At 39.6% G+C, this 23,543-nt stretch overlaps 1 protein-coding gene across 4 annotated transcripts in view; it reads left to right on the top strand.

Moving 5' to 3' along the window:
- The window catches only part of TNFSF10 (TNF superfamily member 10), a 32,318-nt gene extending 10,748 nt beyond the window's left edge, over positions 1–21,570 (top strand). Inside the window, exons 3-7 of one of the 4 annotated variants that reach the window (XM_040249006.1) lie at positions 772–814; positions 4,639–4,740; positions 10,684–10,740; positions 17,350–17,443; positions 19,085–19,104. In XM_040249006.1, coding sequence (XP_040104940.1) covers positions 772–814; positions 4,639–4,740; positions 10,684–10,740; positions 17,350–17,443; positions 19,085–19,103 — 315 coding nt within the window. In that variant the 3' untranslated portion in view covers position 19,104. Of the gene's footprint in view, positions 1–771; positions 815–4,638; positions 4,741–6,629; positions 7,852–10,683; positions 10,741–17,349; positions 17,444–19,084; positions 19,105–21,559 lie in introns of those variants that run through there. The other 3 variants (XR_005722567.1, XM_040249007.1, XM_040249000.1) reach the window with 3 other exon arrangements.
- Positions 21,571–23,543: the final 1,973 nt, after the last annotated feature.

The following is a 23,543-nucleotide window of genomic DNA, read 5'->3' as shown; positions in this document are numbered from 1 at the left end:
GGTGAATGGAAAGGTGGGCAGGGACGGGCGTCAGGACTGAATAGAGAGGAGTTTAAAGCCATGGGTGAGTCATGTCAGGGTGGGCTCATTGAACAGAAGGGCTCAAATTCATTCTTTCTTACTGGTTTTCCCCACTGTAGCAAGTGGGAAAAGAAAATGATATGAGGTGAGAATGTCTCAGCCACATTCTCAGAAATGAGAGAGTGACACGTTGCTACCCGATCACCGCTGGACGGGCTGTGAATGTCTATGGGTGTCATGAGAGACAGGGAGTGTGCCCTGCACCTTCAGTCTTAGGTATGTCCCATAATTTAAAGCCCCTGGAATCTAACACATGCATACATTCAGAGACACACAGTGCACTTGTACACATGCTTGCATGCAGACACACCTCCCAGAAAGTGAGGTGACATGGCCATCACGTCTATTAGCCACAAGGAAATCTCGGCACATTAGGCTGACCTAACTTGGAGAAAAATGACTCCTCTCTGTCGTGCTCCAGGTATGGCATTTCAAAGACTTCATCCAGAAACAGAAGTCTCTCAGACAGAAGACCACCCTTTCATCAATAGTAGGGACAGCTGCCTCCGTATTTACCCCAGCTCCCACCCTAACCCACATGCTCTTTGCTTGAACAACTTAAAGCTGCCTAAGTTGATATCTTAAATGCAGAAACTTCCTGTTAGACATCAGCAAGAAGAGCAATAGACATTCAATAATCAGTTTAAATGCTTAGGGAAATTAACAAGCTTTATTCAATACTATTTGCAGATGACTTTGAGAACCTTTGAGGAAATGATTCCTACAAATCCAGGTATTATTTTTTGTTGTTGTTTTAATTTTCTAGTGTCAACCTCCTGATAGGGTGAGTACTTCTCCATCCTCTTGCTCTCTACTCCCACCTAAACATCCTACCTCTGACTGATGCTCAGTAACTCAAGATGCTTGATTCTGTTTCCCTTTTGGCATTGGCATTTGAACCAAATCTGAGGCCCACCTCAGGTATGAACTTTATTTCATGGGAATTTTATTCTTCCAATGTGGATTTACCTTTCATCTCAACTTCTTCCATTCTTTGTTTTTACCTTCTAATGTGGGTAGCTTTCTGGAGCACAGCTGGGAAAAAATAAGGGGTCCAAAGTTACCCATCTTCTCTGCTTCTGACCATGCCTAGGCTCTAAGCCTTTCTTTATGCAAAAATTTTGCTCCATCATCTCTCTTCCAGCAATCCTTCTCCCCACCCCAAATCCTCATTCTGCAGTCCCCACACCTTTGCCATCTGCACTGATGGTTGGCCAACTGCTCTTAACCCACATCCCCTTTCAGTGGGTCTTTCAGAGAAGACCAAACCGACTTGTCTGGTCCTCTGTCTGTCTTCTCCCATTCTTGGATTTTCACATCTCCTTCTCATCCTCCATCCCCATCACCCCTTCAGAGAGAACTTCTCTGATCAGCTTTCTGTTTCCCCACATCCTGTTTTTCTGTCATACTTATTTTGTTAGTTTCCTTTTATAAGTACATGTGTATAAATCAAAGAGAAAATATATATATATATTCTCTGTGTTCTGATTCCCTACTATATAAAAGATCTACAAAGATTGAAAACATGCCTGTTTCTCTCACCTCTCTGTACTTGGACTTACCTTTATATCTCAAGCCTAGTAGATTCTCTTTTATCCCCCTGGGCCTTACCTGCACCACCTTTGCCGTGCGTGTGCACGTGTGTGTGTGTGTGTGTGTGTGTGTGCCTGCATGTTTTGACTGAGGTGAAATTCACATAACATATGATTAACCATCTTGAAGCATATGATTTGGTGACAATTTGTGCCTTCACAGTTGTCCCACCACCATCTCTGTCTACATACAAATTCTTAATACAGATTTTGTTAATCAAGATGTAAGTAAATGTAACTGATGAATTAAATTTGCTGCTTCTTCACATTTAGCTCACCACAACCCTATTTTCCCCTACTAACGGTCATACAGGCCTCCATACATGTACCACAGACTTAAAGTCTTGGAGTATACCCTCCTGGCAGAGAAGAAACAGTGTTTTTAAAATAGATATTTGGTTAATGATGTATTCCTACTTTTTAGCTATCCTTTCCCATTACAATCAGCTTCCTCATCCCTTGATAACCCCCACCATCCTTTATGGAATATGAAGGCAAGACCTGGTCCCAGGATCTAAGCATTCTTTCTGGTCATTTCCCCAAAGCCAAAGGCAGTAGCAAGAACGATGAACATGCCATCTCTTCTTTCTTTAAAATATTTGTTTACTTGGTTTCCTCGTATCTTAGTCATGGCACATGGGATCTTCATTGCATCATATGAAATCTTCCCTTGCAGCACATGGACTCTCTAGTTGTGGTGCTCAGACTCAGTAGTTGTGACACATGGCCTTAGTTGCTCCATGGCATGTAGATCCTAGTTCCCCAACCAGCGATAGAACTGCATCCTTGGCATGGCAAAGCAGATTCTCAACCACTGCACCTCCAGGGAAGTCCCTCCAACCCTTCTAATGCAGAACACCAGATCCATGGTTTACAGAAGGTGCATGTACTGTTTTCAGTTCTGGGAGAAAAATCTTTTTTATATTCATCCCACTGGGGTGCAGAAATCACATACTTCTCAGTATACCAAAATGTATCCATGACACCCAAATATACATATTCATAGGCTTCTTGTCTGGGAGTTGTTTGCTATAGTCTGTAGGAAATTTCCTCTCTTCAAATTTTGCTTTTATATCTAGGCTTTCCTATATCCTTGCATTGACCTCAAATGCAAGATATTTGTAACTGGATTCTATTACCGAATGTTTTAAAGCAAAGTGTTAAAGTCTCAGAGCAGTCAAGACATTATGAATTATTTATCACTGGAGGTTCAAAGTAAATGAACACATCAACTTTGAAAGCTGAGCATTCTGAGAGTAACATGTCATTGACCGTACATCCCCAAGCTGTGTTGGTCTTCAATGTAGTACAAATACCCACTATCCTGAATAAGTAACAATACCAGATAGATAAAGTCTTCTTCCTATTTCTTTCTCCCCTATGGAATTTTGTCCCCTCATTTCAGTTTCCTCTACTACTAGTCTAGATGGAGGCTTCCTATTCTCAGACCTTGATCAATTACAACTGTCTGCTAACTCACCAATCTCTAGCCCTCTCGGTTTCTAGCATCAGACCTTACTATGAGTTAGTTTAGCCTAAAGCACAACACATATCTTTTTGCTTCCCTGATTAAAACTGTTTAAAGTCTTCTCATGTCTGTAAAATCCAAATCTCTTAGCCTAACATTCAAATCCTCTATAGTTTAACTCCTCATTCAAGCCCGAAACTGAACTCCTCTGATGCCTGTGTCCCAGGAATGCTGTGTACATCTTGTCTTGGGGACACTGTTCTAGATCTCTGCGAACACCCTTCTCCCATTGTTGTGAACTTTAAGCCTCTCCACCCTCCCTCATTTTAGGTAATTGTCCTGCACCTCAAATGCTTTCTTGTTTTCATTTGTTTATAGTCATTTCTCTGTGTTCCTAGAAGAGTGCCTGGCATAGATGTAATGGGCACGTTGGTTTGTTGGAGTAAGTGAATGAAGGGACCTTAGTCCAAAAGTTCCCCTGACTCAGCTTTCCAACAAATAGGAATCTTTCATCAGCCTTCCTTTCTGTTTCACATGGGTCAGTTTTCACTTTCTAATTTGTATCTTCCCTAAACACTGTGAGTCCCTTGAAGGCTCAGATTATACTATCAGTGATTAATCTTTGAATCCTCCATGGAAGCACTGCCTTGTCCATGGACATATTTGTTTGGTGAAACCATACAATTGATCTTAACAACCAATGTAAGCCTCCTGAGAAGTTATAGCTGATTTTTAAAAGAGTAATTTATTGAATTTGTAGTCATTTAGTCTGCTCTAGAGTACTTCAGATGGTGGTCAGTAAATGTGACTTGTTTATTGTGATCTAGTGACTCAATGCTTTATATGCTCATACACTGATTACCATGACCATTATGTCATTCCATATACCTTTTGGGAGGTGAGAGAAGTGACTGCTGGATACCAGTTTGTGGCATCTATGGACATGTAAACCATGGAATCCTGTGGCCACAAAGAAAGTTGAGCCATAAACCCCATCTGAGATAGTGAATGATGTTTTGTAATTGCTGTTCCTTTAGAGTAGATAAGAGGAAAAAATAACTGAAATGATGAGAATTGGTATCAGTCTTTTTCTACATACAGCTCAAAGTGGAAAGTTGCCAGTACCTGGTTATTTGTGCACTTTTAATGCCTCAGCAGGAGTATTATATGTCCACAGTTTAGTTACTATTGTTGTTTAGTAAAAGTGTCAGGATCTTCACTTTGTTATATTCTAGTAGAACGTTACCCCTGAGATGCCAATAAATTATAGCTAAAGATACTGCCTATTCCTCCTATCTAAAGTATTTTGTGAATTAAACATAGGCTGAAGTAGACTACTCATAATACTAAAATGTAGGTTGGTTTTATGGAAACCCATATAATCAACTTTGGGAGCCCAGTGTGTTTACTATGCTTGATTGACAAGGGCAGTGAACAGCAATGTATTTGCGAAGTAGCTTGACAAGTGCTGATGATACTTTGTTACTTCTCTTTTAGAAAAGCAATATAATCCTTACCTAGACAGAGAAAAGGGTCCTAAGAGGGTAGCTGCTCATATAACTGGAAACAGTCGGAAAAGAAGTACGTTGCCAGTTCTAGGTAAGATAAAATATTAATATATGGTTTAAAGGAAGGGAGGGAAGAATTTGTTCTAAATAATTTATTTTTGTATCTGAAATGTATATGGCTATCTACAAAATGGTCAGTAGTAATCAAGTCTCAGAATGACTCTTTTCAGAAGCAAGATTACAAGATGAGTAGCTTAGTTATTGCCCGGCAAAACTGACTCCAAGAAAATTCTGAAATGAGAGAACTTAGAGTTTCCCATGCCCCCATTTTTGCTTTTCTTATTTTTAAAAGTAATTTCTCACTCTTTCATCAAATCTTTCTCCTCTGCAAAGGTTCTAAATCAGTCACCTACCTTTCCAGTGAGTCACCAAACCCTCCCAGTGACATTTGCATTAGGTTGACCCACAAAAAGAAAAAATGGCCAATATTTGACCACTTTGCACTTATGGAAATGTCAGTTTCATATACTTTAACCAAATATGTGAATCTATTTTCAAATAGGTTAAGCCTAATTTTAACTGGAGAACAGGTGTTCATATATTGCTGAAGTTAGTGTGTGAGTCTTGTAATCTAAACACCCACATGGGAATCCCAGCTCCTCCTTACCAAGTTCTTCATTTTGAGGAAATTACTTAACTCAATCAAGCTTCATTTTCTTTCTCTTTTTTTTTAAAAAAAGATTTTTTTGATGTGGACCATTCTTAATGTCTTTAATGAATTTGTTATAATATCACTTCTGTTTTATGTTGTGGTTTTTTGGCCAAGAGGCATATGGGATCTAAGCTCTCCAACCAGGGATGGAATCCAAACACCCTGACTTGGAAGGCAAAATCTTAACCACTGGACCACCAGGGAAGTCCCAAGCTTCATTTTCTTCACATAAAAAGTAGAGATAACGTTTAACTCACAAAATAGTGAAGATGAATGCAAAATGCTAGTGCATTGTAAGTACTCAGTAAGTCGTGCTTTTGTTATTGTGAGAGATTTTGTCCTAGGTTAAAGGTATTTCAGGCATCAGTTATTGAATGAAAAGTTTGTTGGGTTTTTTTGTTGGCTGGTTGGCTTTTGTCTGGTTTTACTCTGAGCAGTTGCCTTCATGGTATTCCTGAATTGGTATTTTTGGAGGTAATTTATGTGTTCTGCCTATTTGTGAGATTATTATTTCACTATTCCTATTTATAATTCATCAGATAATATGGTGGTTGTTTTAAACTCTTGAAAAACTAAATTTTGCACCAATCATAGAGACGAGCCCAAAGTTTAAAGGAATATCCTATCTCAGTAAGGCCCATCTTCATTCACAATCTTCAGGACTTAAAGATCCAAAGATCTGAAGATCTTTAAGTCTGGCTATTTTTGCCAAACCCTTTACTTTGCCTTATTGGACTCGAGATGCCTGCTGCTTGGAAGGTGCTTTTGACACTGGGTTACTGAGAAAGACCAAGGAGGAATCCAAAAAGACCTAAAAGAGTAGCAGGAATTTATGAGCTCTAGGCTTGAGGAACAGATATGTTTCTTTTGGTTTCCTTCTACATTGTCAATCTGAGCTCACCAGCCCAGGAAAGGAGGCAGGGGTTCTGGACAGAAATTCTTCCCAGGAATAGACTGCTGCCCTAACGAACCATTCCCATGGTACCATTCAGAGCTGAGTGTGACAGTCGAGATACAGCAAAATAGGGGACTTCAAACAGGTCACAGTGGCACGGGCGCCTCCAGATTTCTATATGATTAAAATTTAGACTCCTTGGAAGATTGAGGGAGCGTGAAGTTTTAAATTGACTTCCCTGGTGGCTCAGACGGTAAAGTGTCTGCCTACAATGTGGTATAGTTCCAATCAAAGCGTTGTCTAGCCACAGCTATCGGGAAACTCCTTGCTTTACTACAAGTTAATTTTTATTTTTCTCCAAACTTCATCCCAGGCTCCAAGAATGAAAAAGCTGTGGGCCATAAAATAGATTCCTGGGAGTCGTCAAGAAAAGGACATTCGTTCTTGAATAATTTGTACTTAAGGAAAGGAGAGCTGGTTATCCTTCAAACAGGATTTTATTACATCTATTCCCAAACATACTTTCGATTTCAGGAACCTGAGGAAGTTTTGGGAACTGTTTCAACAGAAGGGAACAGAAAAAAAAGCAAACAAATGGTACAATATATTTACAAATACACAAGCTATCCTGACCCTATACTGCTGATGAAAAGTGCTAGAAATAGTTGTTGGTCTAAAGATTCAGAATATGGACTCTATTCCATCTATCAAGGAGGAATATTTGAGCTCAAGGAAAATGATCGAATTTTTGTCTCTGTAACTAATGAACGATTGGTTGACCTGGACCAAGAAGCCAGTTTTTTCGGAGCCTTTTTAATTGGCTAAATGAGCTATAAAGAAAAAACAGTGCCCCCAGGGTGACCTTTCACTTTTCAGAATGATGTACTAAGTAAGGCAGCCTGAGCAGAACAACTTCTACCGAAAGATCTACTACATCACAAGCTTTTTTGGTATCCTGCATCCTTTACCACTTAGCTACCTGAAGTCCTTTACCACTTACCACCAGAAATCGAGAAGGTTTTCAATTTAGAAATAATTGTGTAGCAATTAACATCTCTGCCTCTTTACCATCTACTCTTGTGAAGACACCAGACGACTGAAAGGTCATGGACATTGCATGCGGCACGCGAACGGAGTGGCACAGAGCAGGGCCTTGTGGTGGCTGTCCCGGACTCTCAACTTGGAAATAAGAGAATTCCACTGTATCTCTCCCTTGTCTGTTGTAACTTCTCCTTTTTTATTTCTAATTTTATTTTGATTTTAGTCTTATTCAGATGTTGATTTGAGTATTCTCCCTTTTTCTCTTGATGAGTCTAAGTAATGGTTTGTCAATTTTGTTTATCTTCCCCAAACCCAGCTTTTAGTTTTATTGATTTTGCTATTGTTTCCTTCATTTCTTTTTTATTTCTTCTCTGATCTTTATGATTTGTTTCCTTCTACTAACTTTGGGTGTTTATTTGTTTTTCTTTTTCTAGTTGCTTTAGGTATAAGGTTAGGTTGTTCACTTGATGTTTGTCTCATTTGTTTTTTACAGTTGAGTTTTTTACAGGTTTTTTTTCCCTGATATCTATTTTTTAACATATCTTATATAATATCTTATATATAATATATAATATCTTATATAAGCATCTCACACAGCTCAATATCAGAAAAACAAACAACCCAATAAAAAATTAGGCCGAGGACCTAAACAGACATTTCTCCAAAGAAGACACAAAGACAGCCAATAAACACAAGGAAAGATGTTCAACATAGTTCATTATTAGAGAAATGCAAATCAAAACTACCATGAGGTACCACCTCACTCCAATCAGAATAGCCATCATCAAAAAGTCTACAAACAGTAAATGGTACAGAGTATGTGGAGAAAAGGGAACCCTCCTACACAGTTGGTGGGAATGTAAATTGATAAAGCCATTATGGAGGTTCCTTTATTTTATTATTTTTTTTTTTTGGAGGTTCCTTTAAAAACTAGGAATAAATCTACCATATGACCCAGCAATCTTGCTACTGGGAATATACCCTGAGAAGACCACAATTGACATCTACCCCAGTGTTCATTACAGCACTAATTTACAATATCCAGGACATGGGAGCAACCTCGATGTCCTTTGACAGATGAATGGATGAAGAAGATGTATACAGATATACAATGGAATATTACTCAGCCATAAAAAGGAACTAGTCTGAGTCAATGGTAGTGAGGTGGATGAACCTGGCCTCTGTTATACAGAGTGAAGTAAGTCAGAAAGACAAAAACAAGTATATGTTAGCGCATATATATGGAATCTAACCTAGAGAAAAAAAAATGGCAACCCATTCCAGTATTCTTGCCTGAAAAATGCTATGGACAGAGGAGCCTGGCAGGCCACAGTCCCTGAGATTGTAAAGAGCTGGATCTGACTGAGTGACTGAACAGCATGGAATCTAGAATAGTACTAATGAACCCATTTACAGAGAAGAAATGGAGACGCAGATGTAGAGAATGGACTTGTAGACACAGTAGGGGAAGGAGAGAGGAAGACAAATTGAGAAAGGGGCTTTACCATTTATATAAGGTCCGTCTAGTCAAGGCTATGGTTTTTCCAGTAGTCATGTATGGATGTGAGAGTTGGACTGTGAAGAAGGCTGAGCACCGAAGAATTGATGCTTTTGAACTGTGGTGTTGGAGAAGACTCTTGAGAGTCCCTCCATCCTAAGGGAGATCAGCCGTGGGATTTCTTTGGAAGGAATGATGCTAAAGCTGAAACTCCAGTACTTTGGCCAACTCATGCAAAGAGTTGACTCATTGGAAAAGACTCTGATGCTGGGAGGGATTGGGGGCAGGAGGAGAAGGGGACGACAGAGGATGAGATGGCTGGATGGCATCACTGACTCGATGGACGTGAGTCTGAGTGAACTGAGGGAGTTGATGATGGACAGGGAGGCCTGGCGTGCTGCGATTCATGGGGTCGCAAAGAGTCGGACACGACTGAGCGACTGAATTGAAGTGAACTGAACTGATTATCATATGTAAAATAGATAACTAGTGAGAAGCTGCTATGCAACACAAGGAGCCTAGCCTGGCACTCTGTGGTGACCAATAACAGTGGGATTGGGGGAAGAGGGAGGGGGTACATATATAATTATGACGGATGACTATTGTACAGCAGAGACCAACAGAACATTGTGAAGCAACTGCCTTCCAATAAAAAAGTAATAAAATAAAAATATGTGTTACTTTTTCAATAAAAATGACTAAAATATGTAGTTTTGTGTATTTTGTACTTAACATTTTATAGTAACAAGATTAGTAACAATGGGGGAAAGAACTTCTAATGTCTTTTTCATGGTATCTTTTATCTAATATGTCTTACAGAAGAAAGAAAGAAACTGCTCATTTTTGTATAATGTGATTAAAATATTATCAGTCCTTTCCTTTATGGTTAATGCATTTGTTACAGATTATATTGTGTCCCAACAAAGGATAATGTCAATGTCCTTCTCCCCAGTACTTCAGAAATGTGATCTTATTTGGAAATAAGTTTGTTGCAGATATAATTAGTAAAGATGAGGTCATAGTGGAATAGGTTGGGTCCTTCACAGAATGTGACTGGTGGCCTCATTATTTAAAGAAGGAGATTTAGTAACAGAAAGACCCACAGGAAGAAGTCCTTGTGGCAGCAGAGGCAGAGATTGAAGTGATGAAGCTGCAAGCAAGGAACCCAAGGATTGACAGTGCTCATCAGAAGCTCAAGAAACAAGAGAAGATTCCACTCAGAGCCTCAGAAATCTGCTGACACCTTGAGTTTAGATTCCTGGCCTCCAGAATTGTAAGAGTACAATTTTCTGATGTTGAAAAGCATCTGGTCTGTGGGACTTTGGTTCAGCAGGCCTAGGAAGTTTATACAGCTTTCCATACCATGTTGAAGAAATCTTTTTTTACTGATGTCACACAGATGTTTCCATTAATATTTTTTTCTGAAATTTTGAAGTTTAGTCTTTCATAGTTTGATAGTAGGATTCAACAATAATTTAATTCATGAATGATAAAGGGATATAATTTTATCTTTTACTATATCAGTGACCAGTTGTCTAACACTGTTCAGTGGCTAGCCCACTCTTTCCCCATTGATTTTAATGTCTAACATCATACACCAAACTCCCAGGGGGTCTGTTTCTGTGTTCACTTCCCACCCTCCCCCTAACCCTGCATTGGGTTGGTTGTCGGTTCTTGCACCCATTCCACCCATTTTCTAAAAATTGTGGTAAAATATAAGTAACTTAAAATTTACCATTTAACCATTTTTGAGCATAGAGTTCAGTAGCATTAAGTACATTCACATTATTGTGTGATCTTCGGCACTATTCATGTCCAGAGCATTTCATTATCCCAAGCTAAAACTTTGTAACCATTAAGCAATAACTCCTCTTTTCCCTTCCTCCAGGCCCTGGTAATCACCATACTACTTTCTTTATGAATTTGACTGTCTTAGGTAGCTCATGTAAGTAGAATTATGCAGTATTTGTTCTTTTATGTTTGACTTATTTGATTTAGCATAATGTCTTCAAGGTTTAATCCATGTTGAAGCATGTGTCAGAATTTCTTTAAAAAATATAAGTATAGTTGATTTTCAATGTTGTATTAATTTTTGCTGTTCATTTCTTTTTAAGACTGAATGATATTGTAGCATTGGAAAATAGATACTACATTTTGTTTATTCATGTATCTGTTGATCACACTCTCTGGCTTTAATGGTTACTATTTGCTTTCCTATAAATCTTAACGTTCTCCTTCTTTAGTCCTTTGTTCCCAAACAACCCAGGCATTTGGGTGTTTAATTCACAAACTTTGTGCAACATAAGTACCTTTCATTGTGACATTTTAAGGCAAAATTTAGAAGGGAAAAGTTACATTTGCATGTGCAGAATTCAGTTGGCAGTTTAAATAAACATCCTGGGAAGTCTCAATTTTCATTCCAAGTACAACTGATACAGTATCAGAACTATGTGTAAATTTTTGAATAGTGTGAATAATGACTGCTGCTGCTGCTAAGTTGCTTCAGTCCTGTCCAACTCTGTGCAACCCCATAGACGGCAGCCCACCAAGCTCCCCCATCCCTGGGATTCTTCAGGCAAGAACACTGGAGTGGGTTGCCATTTCCTTCTCCAATGCATGAAAGTGAAAAGTGAAAGTGAAGTCGCTCAGTTGTGTCCGACTCTCAGCGACCCCATGGACTGCAGCCTTCCAGGCTCCTCCATCCATGGGATTTTCCAGGCAAGAGTACTGCAGTAGGGTGCCATTGCCTATAGCCACCCAAAAGGAAAACAGCCCATTTGACCTGAAGCAGAGGGAGATAGGAAGGAATGAAAGAAAGTAGTCAGACTTCTTAAACTTTATAGGAGAGGCACATAGAACTATTGAGCTATGGATATGTGATATTCCTCAAAACAAGGGAAGAAGGACCCCAAACACAATTTAGAGATCATTAAGGCTTCCTCTTTGGTATCAAAAGTTGGGAATATATTACTTGAATTTTGACAGACCAGACAACCCTTGACCATGAATGTGGGGGTGGTGCCACCCAAAGCCATGGGAGCAATGCTACCAAAGCTGTGGAGGCCAGGCCCCTGCCCAGCAGAACCCTCAGAGATGTCTGCCTCTGCCTAGATATCAAGGAATGGAGCCATCTAGAAATGTGGGCACTCAACCCAGGCAGAAGACCACAGAGAGGATGAGGTTACTTCAGAGAATCCCTGCCAGCAAAATGCCCAGTGGAGCCATGTGGATATGGCTTCTCCCATGATCCCAAGTCAGCAGAGCCCCTTGTGTGCAGTTCCAGACAGAGACAGCTACAAGCATGCGAGTTAAGCCAGTGAGGATTGCCATGTGGGTTGCCTGCAGCAAAGCCATGGGGACAGGTATACCCCAGGGTGCATAGAAAGTCATTTCCATATCCCACTGGGCCTAGCAGGGAGAGTATCTGATGAAAGATTATTCTCAGGCCTTGAGATTTGATGTTTGCCTTGTTGGGTTTGGACTTGCTTGGGACCTGCCACCCTCTTCTTTCCTATTTCTCTCTTTAGGCTGGGAGAGTTTGCCCTACTGCCTGTCCCACATTGCATTTTGGAAGCACATAATTTTTTTTATTTCACAGATTCACATCTGGAGAGCAATTTATCTCAGAATCAACTATACCTTGAGTCTCATGCACATCTGATTCAGGTGATATTTATATGAGACTTTAAACTTAGATTTTTTTTTAGTTGATGCTAGATGAAATTAAGACTTTGGAAGCTGTTGAGATGGAATGATCATATTTTGCATGCAAAATGGACATGAATGTTGGGAGGCCAGAGATATAATGCTATGATTTGAATATTTATTTCCCTCCAAAATTTCATGTGTAATTTTCAAAATTCATTGAAATCCTAATACCTTATGTGATGGTATTAGAGCCAGGGTCTTTTGGAATTGACTAGGTCGTGATGGGTCTACTCATGAATGAGATTAATGTCTTTATCAAAAGATTCAAGATGAGTCCCTTACCTGTTCAGTCATGTGGGGATACAATGAGAAGTTTGTGACCCAGAAGAGGGTCTCTATATGACCATGCTGGCACCCTGATCTTAACTTCTAGCCTTCAGAATTGTGAAAAATTAATTTATTTATAAACCACCCAATTTGTGACATTCTCTAATCAGAAGACAAAGAGTGGTTGAATGAATTGAAAAATAAAATCTAGCAATATGCTGTCTAGAAGGGATTCACTTTATTTTCTATGGCCATTTCTTTTCAAAAATTTAGCTGCTCCAAGGCACGTGGGATCTTCCTGGCCCAGGGATTGAACCAGTGTCCCTTGCATTGCAAGGTGAATTCTTAACCTCTAGACTGCCAAGGAAGCCCAAGGGACTCACTTCAGATTTAAAGATATACATAGATTGAAAGTGAAGAATTAGAAAAAGATATCCCATACAAAGATGACCAAAAACAGCATGGGGCTACGCTTGCATCAGGCAAAATAGACTTTAAGTCAAAAATTGTCTCAGATGCCGGGAGCCAGCATGAGGAATCCCACCCGTGACAAGGTCATATGGCAGAGGCCTGATGGGCAAGGCAAGTCAAGCCTCAGGTTTTCCCCCTGGTATTTCCTGAGCACGTACCCCCAAAATAAGAATCTGCCTGCCTTGTACTTTTCCACTCTTCTGACACACTCTGGAAAAAGTTAACTCAGGGCTTTAGTCTTCTGCATTTGAAAGGGTGTTTCAATCCCAAAACCCCTCTGATGATTTTCTAGCCTGCTTGCAGGACTCGTACAGCTGCGCATGTGATTGTTTGAGGCCTCCTGACCACAGGAGGCACAGGAAACTTAAAACATCCTAGGAATGTAGGGGCTTCCGAGGAGTCAAAATCATTAGAATAGGACTGATTAAAGGTTTCATTTGTTGAGCCAATACTTGCTGCCAATTTTTCATATCTTTTATTTGTAGAGATAGTTGGTATATAGAAAAACAGGTAGTAGACCTGGTATTAGCAACATTAGATCTTTGAGTTAAATACTTTCTTTGTTATAACCCACTGCACCTTTGTTCCACAGGAATGTAACTTTATTTAGTACTTTGAGGGTGATGCATAGTAAAGAAAAAACACTTCTAGGGAAAAGGAGTTTTCTGGATGATAGACAGTTATCCAGGAAGAGAGCCATAAAAATGTTAACAGGCCTCTTGGCCAGAAGATAATGTAAACCACCTGAGAACTTTTGTATATGGGAAGATATGCAAAAAGAAAGCCTGGTCTCAATGAGGGTCAGGACTGCTGCCCCTGCATAACTCTGCATATTCCATTATTTCTTTATGTACAACTTGGGGTATATAAGCTGATTTTGAAAATAAAGTCTTGAGTCTTGCACTGATGCTGGGCTTCCCCATGTCGTTCTTTTCTCCCCTTTTTTGGCTGAATTCCCATCTGAAGCGGGGAGGCTCACCACGTCTACTTACTTGCCCTGGCTTCTAAGACCCACATGAAAGGGAGCCTAAGGCAGGGCACCCTTCGATATTCAAGTGAGCGCCGGTGGCCTAACGTAGATGGTGCAAACCTCTTGTCTCGAGGTTTTATTGGTTTTCCCCATAAACCAAGTTATTCAGACTCTTTTTCTCCACCTAAATTTCCTACTATACTATTTCTTCCTAATCTAATCTTATATTTATAAACAAATAAGTTTTTCCTCGCCAACCAACGCCATCCCTGCTTCGAATTCCCTGGATCCACCAGGGCTGGACCCCGGCACTCAGAGACAAAGTCATTATATACTGATAAAATTCAATTCAACAGAAAGAGCAATTATATGTACATATCCAGCATCAGAACCCCTAAATGTATAAAGCAAATACCAATAGATCTGAAGGGAGGAATTGACAACAATACAATAATGATAGAGACTTCACTATTCTACTTACAATAGTGGATAGAACACCAGCAGGCAGAAAATCAATAAAAAAAAAAAAAACTGACTATTGTTTGACAGAACATTGATGAAGGAAATTGAAGATGATACAAAGAAATGGAAAGTTGTCTCATGTTCTTGGATTGGAAGAATTAATATTGTCAAAACGTCCTTACTACCTAAAGCAATCTACATATTTAATGAAATTGCTATCAAAATTTCCATGACTTCTACCTTACCTATATAAAAAAATAACTTTAAAAGGATCATCTTGTTGTTTTTTAGTTGCGAAGTCAAGTCTGACTCTTTGCAACCCCATGGACTGTAACCTGCCAGGCTCCTCTGTCCATGGGCTTTCTTACCAAGCAAGAATACTGGAGTAGGTTGCCATTTCCTCCTAAAGGGGATCTTCCCAACCCAGGGATCAAAGCTGCATCTCCTGAATTGGCAGGTCGACTCTTTTCCACTGCACCACCAGGGAAGCCCTAAAAGGATCATAGACCTAAGATCAAAGACTATAAAATTCTTAGAAAACATAGAGGCAAGTCTTCTCTTTTATTTTTACTTGACAATGGATTTTAGATATGACACCAAAAGTATGAGCAACAGAAGAAAAAATAGGCAAAGTGGATTTCATCAAATTAAACACTTTTGTACATAAAAGGACACTATCAAGAAAGTGAAAAGCCAACCTATAGAATGTGAGAAAATATTTGAAAATCACATTTCTGATAAAGGACTTATAGTGGACAACATAAACAACTCTTTCAACAACAAAAAGACGAGGCATGTATTCTCAGTCATGTCCAACTCTTTGCAACCACATGGCCTGTAGCCTGTCAGGCTCCTCTATCCATGGAATTTTCCAGGCAAGAATACTGGAGTGGGTTGCCATTTCCTCCTCCAGGGGATTTTCCTGACCCAGTGATCAAACCCAAGTCTCTTGTGTCTCCTGCATTGGCAGGCAGATACTTTACCAGCTGAGCCTCCAGGGAAACCCTAATAAAAAGACAGATGACATAATAAAAAATTGGACAAAGATTAAGACCACAATGAGACATGAATGTATACCCATTAGGATGACTACCATAAACAACAGGTAATAACAAGTGTTGGTAAGGATGTGGGTATATTGGCACCATCACACTTTGCTGTTGGGAATTTAAAATGGTGCAGCTGATGTGAAAAAATTAGTGATTTCTCTGAAAGTTAAACATAAAATTACCATATTACTCAGAAATTCCACTCATAAGCGTACTTTCAGGAGAATTGAAAACAGATACTTTTAAATGAATACTTGGACATAAAGTATTTCATACTTTTTCATATTTCATAGCAGCACTATTTACCACAGAGCAAAGGAGAAAGCAATTCAAATGTACATTTTTATTTAGATGATCAAATAAACAAAATGTGATATATATATATATATACACACAATGAAATATTACTCAGCCAGATATATGTTGTTTAAGATGAACGTGTATGAATCACCATAAAGAAAATCACCAGTATGAGGAAGACAATGCCAGAGTAAAGGGAGGGGAGGGAGTACTGAGGCTCCCAAGGGAGCATCAGAGGTAATAGTAATGTGCTATTTCTTAATCTGGACATGGGCTCACAGTGTTGGTTCTCTATAGCATAATTTTTCATACTGTATACATATATTACTAGTATTTTATCATTTAAATTTTATCTGAATGGTAACAGTAATCATGCCAAACCAGAAATTTGGAGGAAGAATATACTACTCTTTGATCCACCAATGTGTTTTTAAAAAATAATTTATTGGACTTCCCTGGTGCCAGTGGTTGAGACTCCATGCTTCTATTGCAGAGGGCATGGGTTCAATATCTGGTTAGAGATTTAAGATACCACAGACCACTCGGCATGGCCAATAAGAACAAACACAAAAACACTTTATTGGGTCTTTTGGATTACAAAAAAAAAAAAAAATTCACATTGGTTGTGATGAGTGAAATGTGGAAATGTATAAAGAAGTTAAAAATCCTCACACTCCTCCCACCATGAAGATTTCAATGATAAAATTATGTGTTCCATCTTTCTACTGACACAAATATATGTAGTCAATATTCCAGCTTTATTAATTTTTTCCTTTATAAATGGGAATATACATGTATATATATGCACACATGTATGTGTGTGTATATAAAACTCAGCAACTCATTTATTTAACAGTATTTGTGGGCTTCCCAGGTGGTGCAGTGGTAAAGAATCCACCAGCCAGTGAAGGAGTCACAGGAGATATGGGTTCAACCCCTGGGTGGGGAAGATCTCCTGGAAGAGGAAATGGCAACCCACTCCAGTATTCTTGCCTGGAAAATGCCATGGACAGAGGAGCTGGTGGGCTATAGTCCAGGGGATCACAGAGTCAGATTCAGCTGAGTGCACGTGTGCGCACACACACACACATACACTGTGTAAAAAAACACTCAAGCCTAATTGATTCTTAAATACTGCATAATACCTCACTGAATGACTAGATCCTAATTTAGTTCACCATCAGTTCATTCCCAGTTGTTTGTCACTACAAGTAATGCTATTAATACAATGAACTTCTTTGCCCTTGGTCCTAAATTGGGATTATAAGCTGATTTAACATTTTAGATGCTAAAAATAACTGATTACTTTTTAAATCTTTTGCTGCAGTTTACAGACTGGGCAGCAGAAACAATAGTGCTGTGTTCCTCATGGCATCATTAGAAAGGGATATGGACGACTACTCTTCTGGTTTGCCAAGCTGGTGAGTGAAAACTATCTAATTTGTGTGTAAAGCACCAGCACTCTTTATTATGGTCAGTGAAAGTGAACTCATTGCTTCTCAGTACCTTCTGGGGAACATTTAGAAATGCTGATGCCTGGGCTTCACCACAAACCTACTGAATCAGCATTTTTGGAGAATGGCCCAGGATACCACAATTTCTGTTTTAATTTCCCCAAGTGACTCTGATACAGCTAGTTGAGCACAGGTCCATCAACAGACAATTAGAAATCATGAATAGAGCCTCTATCTAGAACTGAGAAAACTGAATTTCAAAAGCTGTGAGTTATTAATTAAGTGTTTAAGAAAACAATGTACCCAGATAATGATTATGGTGAGAGATTCCAAAATTCAATTTATATGCAACATTTTAATTCCATGAATTGTTTGAAATAAGGGATACCTACATGTATCTTTCTCAGCTTTACAGGTAAAACCCAAGATAGGAGGCAGCTATGAAGTGGATATTTTAAATGACAGTTTTCTGGCCAACTGTGAATCTCTTCTTAAAGAAAGTATGAATACTGAATATCTGATCTATTTGAAAATGAAATAAAATCAGGGGTGTTCTGGCCCATCATTGCTGGACTCTGTCCCATGAAACTTCCTCATTTGAAGAACAGAGAAAAAAACTACTACTTCAGTTTCTATTAGGATGTATCTGGGCAGAACAAGGCAAGTGGTTTTTAAAGACAATCACCCTAGAAGAGAGGCCAGCTCGGGTGTGTGAGAGGTACCTGAAAAGACTGGAGCGGTAAGGCAGAGCCCTTCTTTCCTCTTCTTGAGACCAAAGAGATTCATGTTGATGTATGGCAAAACCAATACAATATTGTAAAGTAATTAGCCTCCAATTAAAATAAATGAATTTATATTAAAAAGAGAGAGAGAAACCAGAGGGGTCTCTTTATTGTCGCATACCAGGAGCAGCCACCAGGTGGCGAGATTCTCCCATTTTCCTCAAAGATCGAAATGTTTAAAAGTGGGAAAGATTAAATGACTTCAAATGACTTCAAATTCTCTACCTGGATAAAACTCAAAGTGAAGGGGGCAAGAGGGCCCTCGGTGTCTCAGATAAGAGCACCCACCTTGCACGGGGAGTTGTGAGGAAATGTTTAATATATGTGAAGCCCTGAGACCCTGCCTAGCTGGTTCTAAGGACTCAGTAAGCTCCTTTTAAAATATGTTAAGTAAAAAATAAGAAAACCTCTAGGATTATAAATTCATGATAATTGTTTTTGTGCTGAATTCCAGTATAAGTTTCTGTTTATTCTTCAAATCCTCTACAAAGTCATATCTATGTCAAAATGACCTAGATAATATAGATATGTAAGTGTTATAGAAAACAGGGTTTAAATACTTCCTCCTTTGAGTGAAAATCAATCAGTATACAAAAGCCCAAGTTTATGTACCAGATAAAATCAAGAGATGGCCAAAGAATCTTTATTTTAAAAAGAGATTCGTCACAGACTTCCTTAAAAGCTAAGTTTTCTTTCTACCTTAAGAAGTTGATTCCATTTGTTGAATTTGCTTCTGACTGCTCTGTAAAATGAACTGAAGGTACCCTCAGAATACATTGTGAGGTTGATGATTTGGTTTCTGCATCCTTTGCTTCCCCTATTGTAGGTTTTCCCCTTTCCTCTAAGCTTCCCATGCTTCTGTCTCCAGACCCCCTCCAGGAGGGGTGCAGAAAGTGGATGGAGATTGAGAGGCAATGCAGCACAAAAGCCCTTCACCCTCAGGACTGGGAAGTAAAGTGTGAGTTGGATGTGGTGCTGTTTGTACTCGGGCAGCCTTCACAGGGGGCCAGCGTTCACTCCAGGGAGATAGTAAAAAAGAGAAAAGGGGACCATTTATTGAGCGCTTTCTCTATTTGATGTACTCTTGTGTGTATGCTTACTTATTTCCTATAGAAACCTTGTGATGGAAGGATGGGGATAATCATCCATCTCCATATGAAGAAACAGATCACAGAGCTAAACAGCAAGGTTGGGGCCTTAGGTTGGTCTGATTCCATAGCTCAAGTGTTGAACTGCCGTGAGGTTGGATTATGTTAGAACAGAAGGAGTTAGGTGAAGATGAGCCTTTCTATGTAATTCTGGGAAACAAACAAACAAAAATAGTGTTAGCAAAGTTCCACCAGCTCGACTATGAACACAACCTCCTTCTGTGACACTTGCCCCCAAACATAAACAGAGTCCTTTGATACTACCTCATCTAAAATAGTCTGTTTTGTGCAATGTACTAGCATACATTGGTGTCAGATAGATCTGATTTTCCATATTTTTATGTGAACGAGATAATTATTTTATTATTTTTTGTGACAATGCAATATGAAGTCATAGTCACCACATTTTGGGGACTCAAAAATATGTCCAAACAAAAAAGAATTAAAGCACTTATTTGATATACACAGCATAGAGAAGAGGCTTTGTAACAAACTGAAAATATTTCCTGCTAGTAAAGCTGGGATAATAAGAACAAAACTGCTCTAACAAAAACTGCTTGTCATATTTTACTTTGGCAGTAAGGAATGCTGAATTAAGTAATAACAAGTCACCTGAAAATGTGAATGAAACAATGACAAAAAATTATCTCATAAAATTTTTTCTATATTTACTAAGAGATTTCATTATTTTAATAAAATCTCTGGTGCAAATTTTAAAGTGATTGACTTACCAGCCTGCATGTACTCTAAAGTATGGGCTTCCCTGGTGGTTCAGTGGTACAGAATCCACCTGCCAAAGCAGAAGATGTGGGTTCAATCCCTGGGTTGGGAAGATTCCCTAGATAAGGAAATGGGAACCCACTCCAGTATTCTTGCCTGGGAAATCCTGTGGACAGAAAAGCCTGGCAGGCCGCAGTCCATGGGGTCGCAAAAGTGTTGGACACCACTAAGTGACTGCGCCCAAGCATTGTAAAGTATATATAAATTTAGACTTGTCCTAGAAGTATAAAACATTCTGGCTTACTCATTAGGTTGGCCTAGGTGGCCGAGAGGAGTTACCCTACACCTGAGGTCAGGGGAGGCGGCCAAGAGGAGCAACCCCACGTCCAAGAAGCGGCAGCTGCGCAGGCGCAGGAGGGCCGAGAGGAGCTATCCCACTTTCAAGGTCAGGAGGGGCGGCTGTGAGGAAATACCCCTCCCAAGGTAAGGAGCAGCAGCTGCGCTTTGCTGGAGCAGCCTTGAAGAGATACCCACGACCAAGGTAAGAGAAACCCAAGTAAGACAGATGTTGCGAGAGGGCATCAGAGGGCAGACACACTGAAACCATACTCACAGAAAACTAGCCAATCAGATCACACAGACCACAGGCTTGCCTAACAATGAAACTAAGCCATGCCACGTGGGGCCACCCAAGACGGGCGGGTCATGGTGGAGAGGTCTTACAGAATGTGGTCCACTGGAGAAAAGAATGGCAAATCACTTCAGTATTCTTGCCTTGAGAACCCCATGAATAGTATGAAAAAGCAAAATGATAGGATACTGAAAGAAGAACTCCCCAGGTAAGTGCCCAATATGCTACTGGAGATTAGTGGAGAAATAACTCCAGAAAGAATGAAGGGATGGAGACAAAGCAAAAACAATACCCAGAAAACAATACCCAGCTGTGGGTGTGACTGGTGATAGAAGCAAAATCCGATGCTGTAAAGAGCAATATTGCATAGGAACCTGGAATGTCAGGTCCATGAATCAAGGCAAATTGGAAGTCGTCAAACAGGAGATGGCAAGAGTGAATGTAGACATTCTAGGAATCAGTGAACTAAAATGGACTGGAATGGGTGAATTTAACTCAGATGACCATTATATCTACTACTGTGGGCAGGAATCCCTTAGGAGAAATGGAGTAGCCATCATGGTCAACAAAACAGTCCAAATGCAGTACTTGGATTCAATCTCAAAAATGACAGAATGATCTCTGTTCATTTCCAAAGCAAACCATTCAGTATCACGGTAATCCAAGCCTATGCCCCAGCCAGTAATGCTGAAGAAGCTGAAGTTGAATGGTTCTAGGAAGACCTACAACCTCTTAGAACTAACACTCAAAAAAGATGTCCTTTTCATTATAGGGGACTGGAATGCAAAAGTAGGAAGTCAAGAAACACCTGGAATAACAGGCAAATTTGGCCTGGGAATACGGAATGAAGCACGGCAAAGACTAATAGAGTTTTGCCAATAGAACTCACTGGTCATAGCAAACACCCTCTTCCAACAACACAAGAGAAGACTCTACACTGAATGTTTTAAAATAAGAGTTCGGTTCAGTTCAGTCACTCAGTCGTGTCCGACTCTTTGCAACCCCATGAATCGCAGCACACCAGGCCTCCCTGTCCATCACCAACTCCCTAGGTTCCCTGAAATCACTTGCCAGGGCATCTCTGAGAGAGAGAGATCGATATAAAAGAAATATCATGCTCTTCCTTCTTAACCTGTTTAGACAAGTGGAGGAAACGAAATGAAATCAGCCCAAAGCAACTTATTAGTGAGCACTTCAGTTAGTGTGGTTTCACAAGCTTTTAACGAATGATCCCCCTCAATTGGCAGCAATAACATAAAAGCTTGAGGTAAAGTGATTCCAGGCTTGGTTAAGTCAGTGGCTCATTGTCATCACTGAAAAGCCAGGTCTCTCTGTTCTTCTGCTGCACTTTGTTCATAATATTGGCTTTTGACTGGTAGCTTGCAGGATGACAGCAGTAGACTCAGGTCCTTCACAACACTAAAAGCTACCTTGTATCCCCTTTTAAGACTGAGCAAAACTCTTCCACACTCACTGTTCAGAATTATTTATCCAAGTCCTTTGTGGGTTTCCCAAATTGAAGTCCCCTATTCTACATCAGTTCAGTTCAGTTCAGTTGCTCAGTCATGTCTGACTCTTTACGGCCCTATGAACCGCAGCACTCCAGGCCTCCCTGTCCATCACCAACTCCCGGAGTTCATTCAGACTCATGTCCATTGTGTAGGTGATGCCATCCAACCATCTCATCCTCTGTTGTCCCCTTCTCCTCCTGCCTTCAATCTTTCCCAGCATCAGGGTCTTTTCAAATGAGTCAGCTCTCCGTATCAGGTGGCAAAGTATTGGAGTTTCAGCTTCAACATCAGTCCCTCCAATGATACCTACATAAAGTCAAATCATTGACATTCCCAACCAATTCATGCTGCTTATACAGGGCCCATCCAGTCGCGTGCTGGATCCAGTTTGTACTCTCTTGTAAGAGCCATTTGCTCGCTTGGCTTTCAAACTCTGCCTGCAGTGGCCTTAACAGTGAAATTGACCATGGTGGGGAGTAGAAATCGGGAAACATTTAAATTGAGATTGTTGGTTGTTTTTGTTTTGTTTTGTTTTCCCTGAAGATCTAGTTGTCAAATATTTACCAGCACACTGTAGCTCCAGCAGTGATTACTACATTTCACATACGTATCTCTGTTTTATAACCACATAACAGAGAATCCCAGTAGTGATCAGGGCATTGCCAATACATTATCAGTTTGAAATGAATTTGTCATCTGAAATAGTCAGTTAAATCCCCCTTGTAATAAAGTAATGTAGCCTGTGTTTTAAGTTTTAAGCTTATGATTTGCACATGATTTTTTCTAAGTAAATGTTTTCCTTAGATAGAACTTACAGATGAAATAAATGGCAGCAAAATATCTTCCCCTAAACTATCTGAAACTATAAGCATATTTATATTTTGTAATTTATATAAACTACTCACGTGTGAATAAAGCAGAACATAGCTATCCATATACAAGGATCAAGTGATCTAAATTCTCACTTTGTTCTGGAATGAGTATGCACTAGAAAGTCCTAGGTTTAGAGAGCACTGCCTAAATAAAAAGTGCCCTCATTCATTTAAACAAGCATTTATTAAGAATCTAGTAAGTCCCAGACAACAATGACTTACAAAAGACCTGGGCCCTGCTCACATAAGCCTTACAATCTAAGAGGGAGAGAAATGTTAAATAAATACATAAATGAGTACAAATTTAACAGTGGAACAGTAGGAAAGAAGTAAAAAACTTTTTAAGCTTGGGGAACTAATCCAACTGGGTTGCAGAGAGTAAGAGGGAAAGAGCTCCAAGTTA

Source organism: Oryx dammah, unplaced genomic scaffold (genome assembly GCF_014754425.2).
Source record: "Oryx dammah isolate SB20612 unplaced genomic scaffold, SCBI_Odam_1.1 HiC_scaffold_2, whole genome shotgun sequence".
NCBI lineage: Eukaryota > Metazoa > Chordata > Mammalia > Artiodactyla > Bovidae > Oryx > Oryx dammah.
Note: the sequence above shows the minus strand (reverse complement) of the source record. Positions and strands in the feature narration are given on the sequence as shown.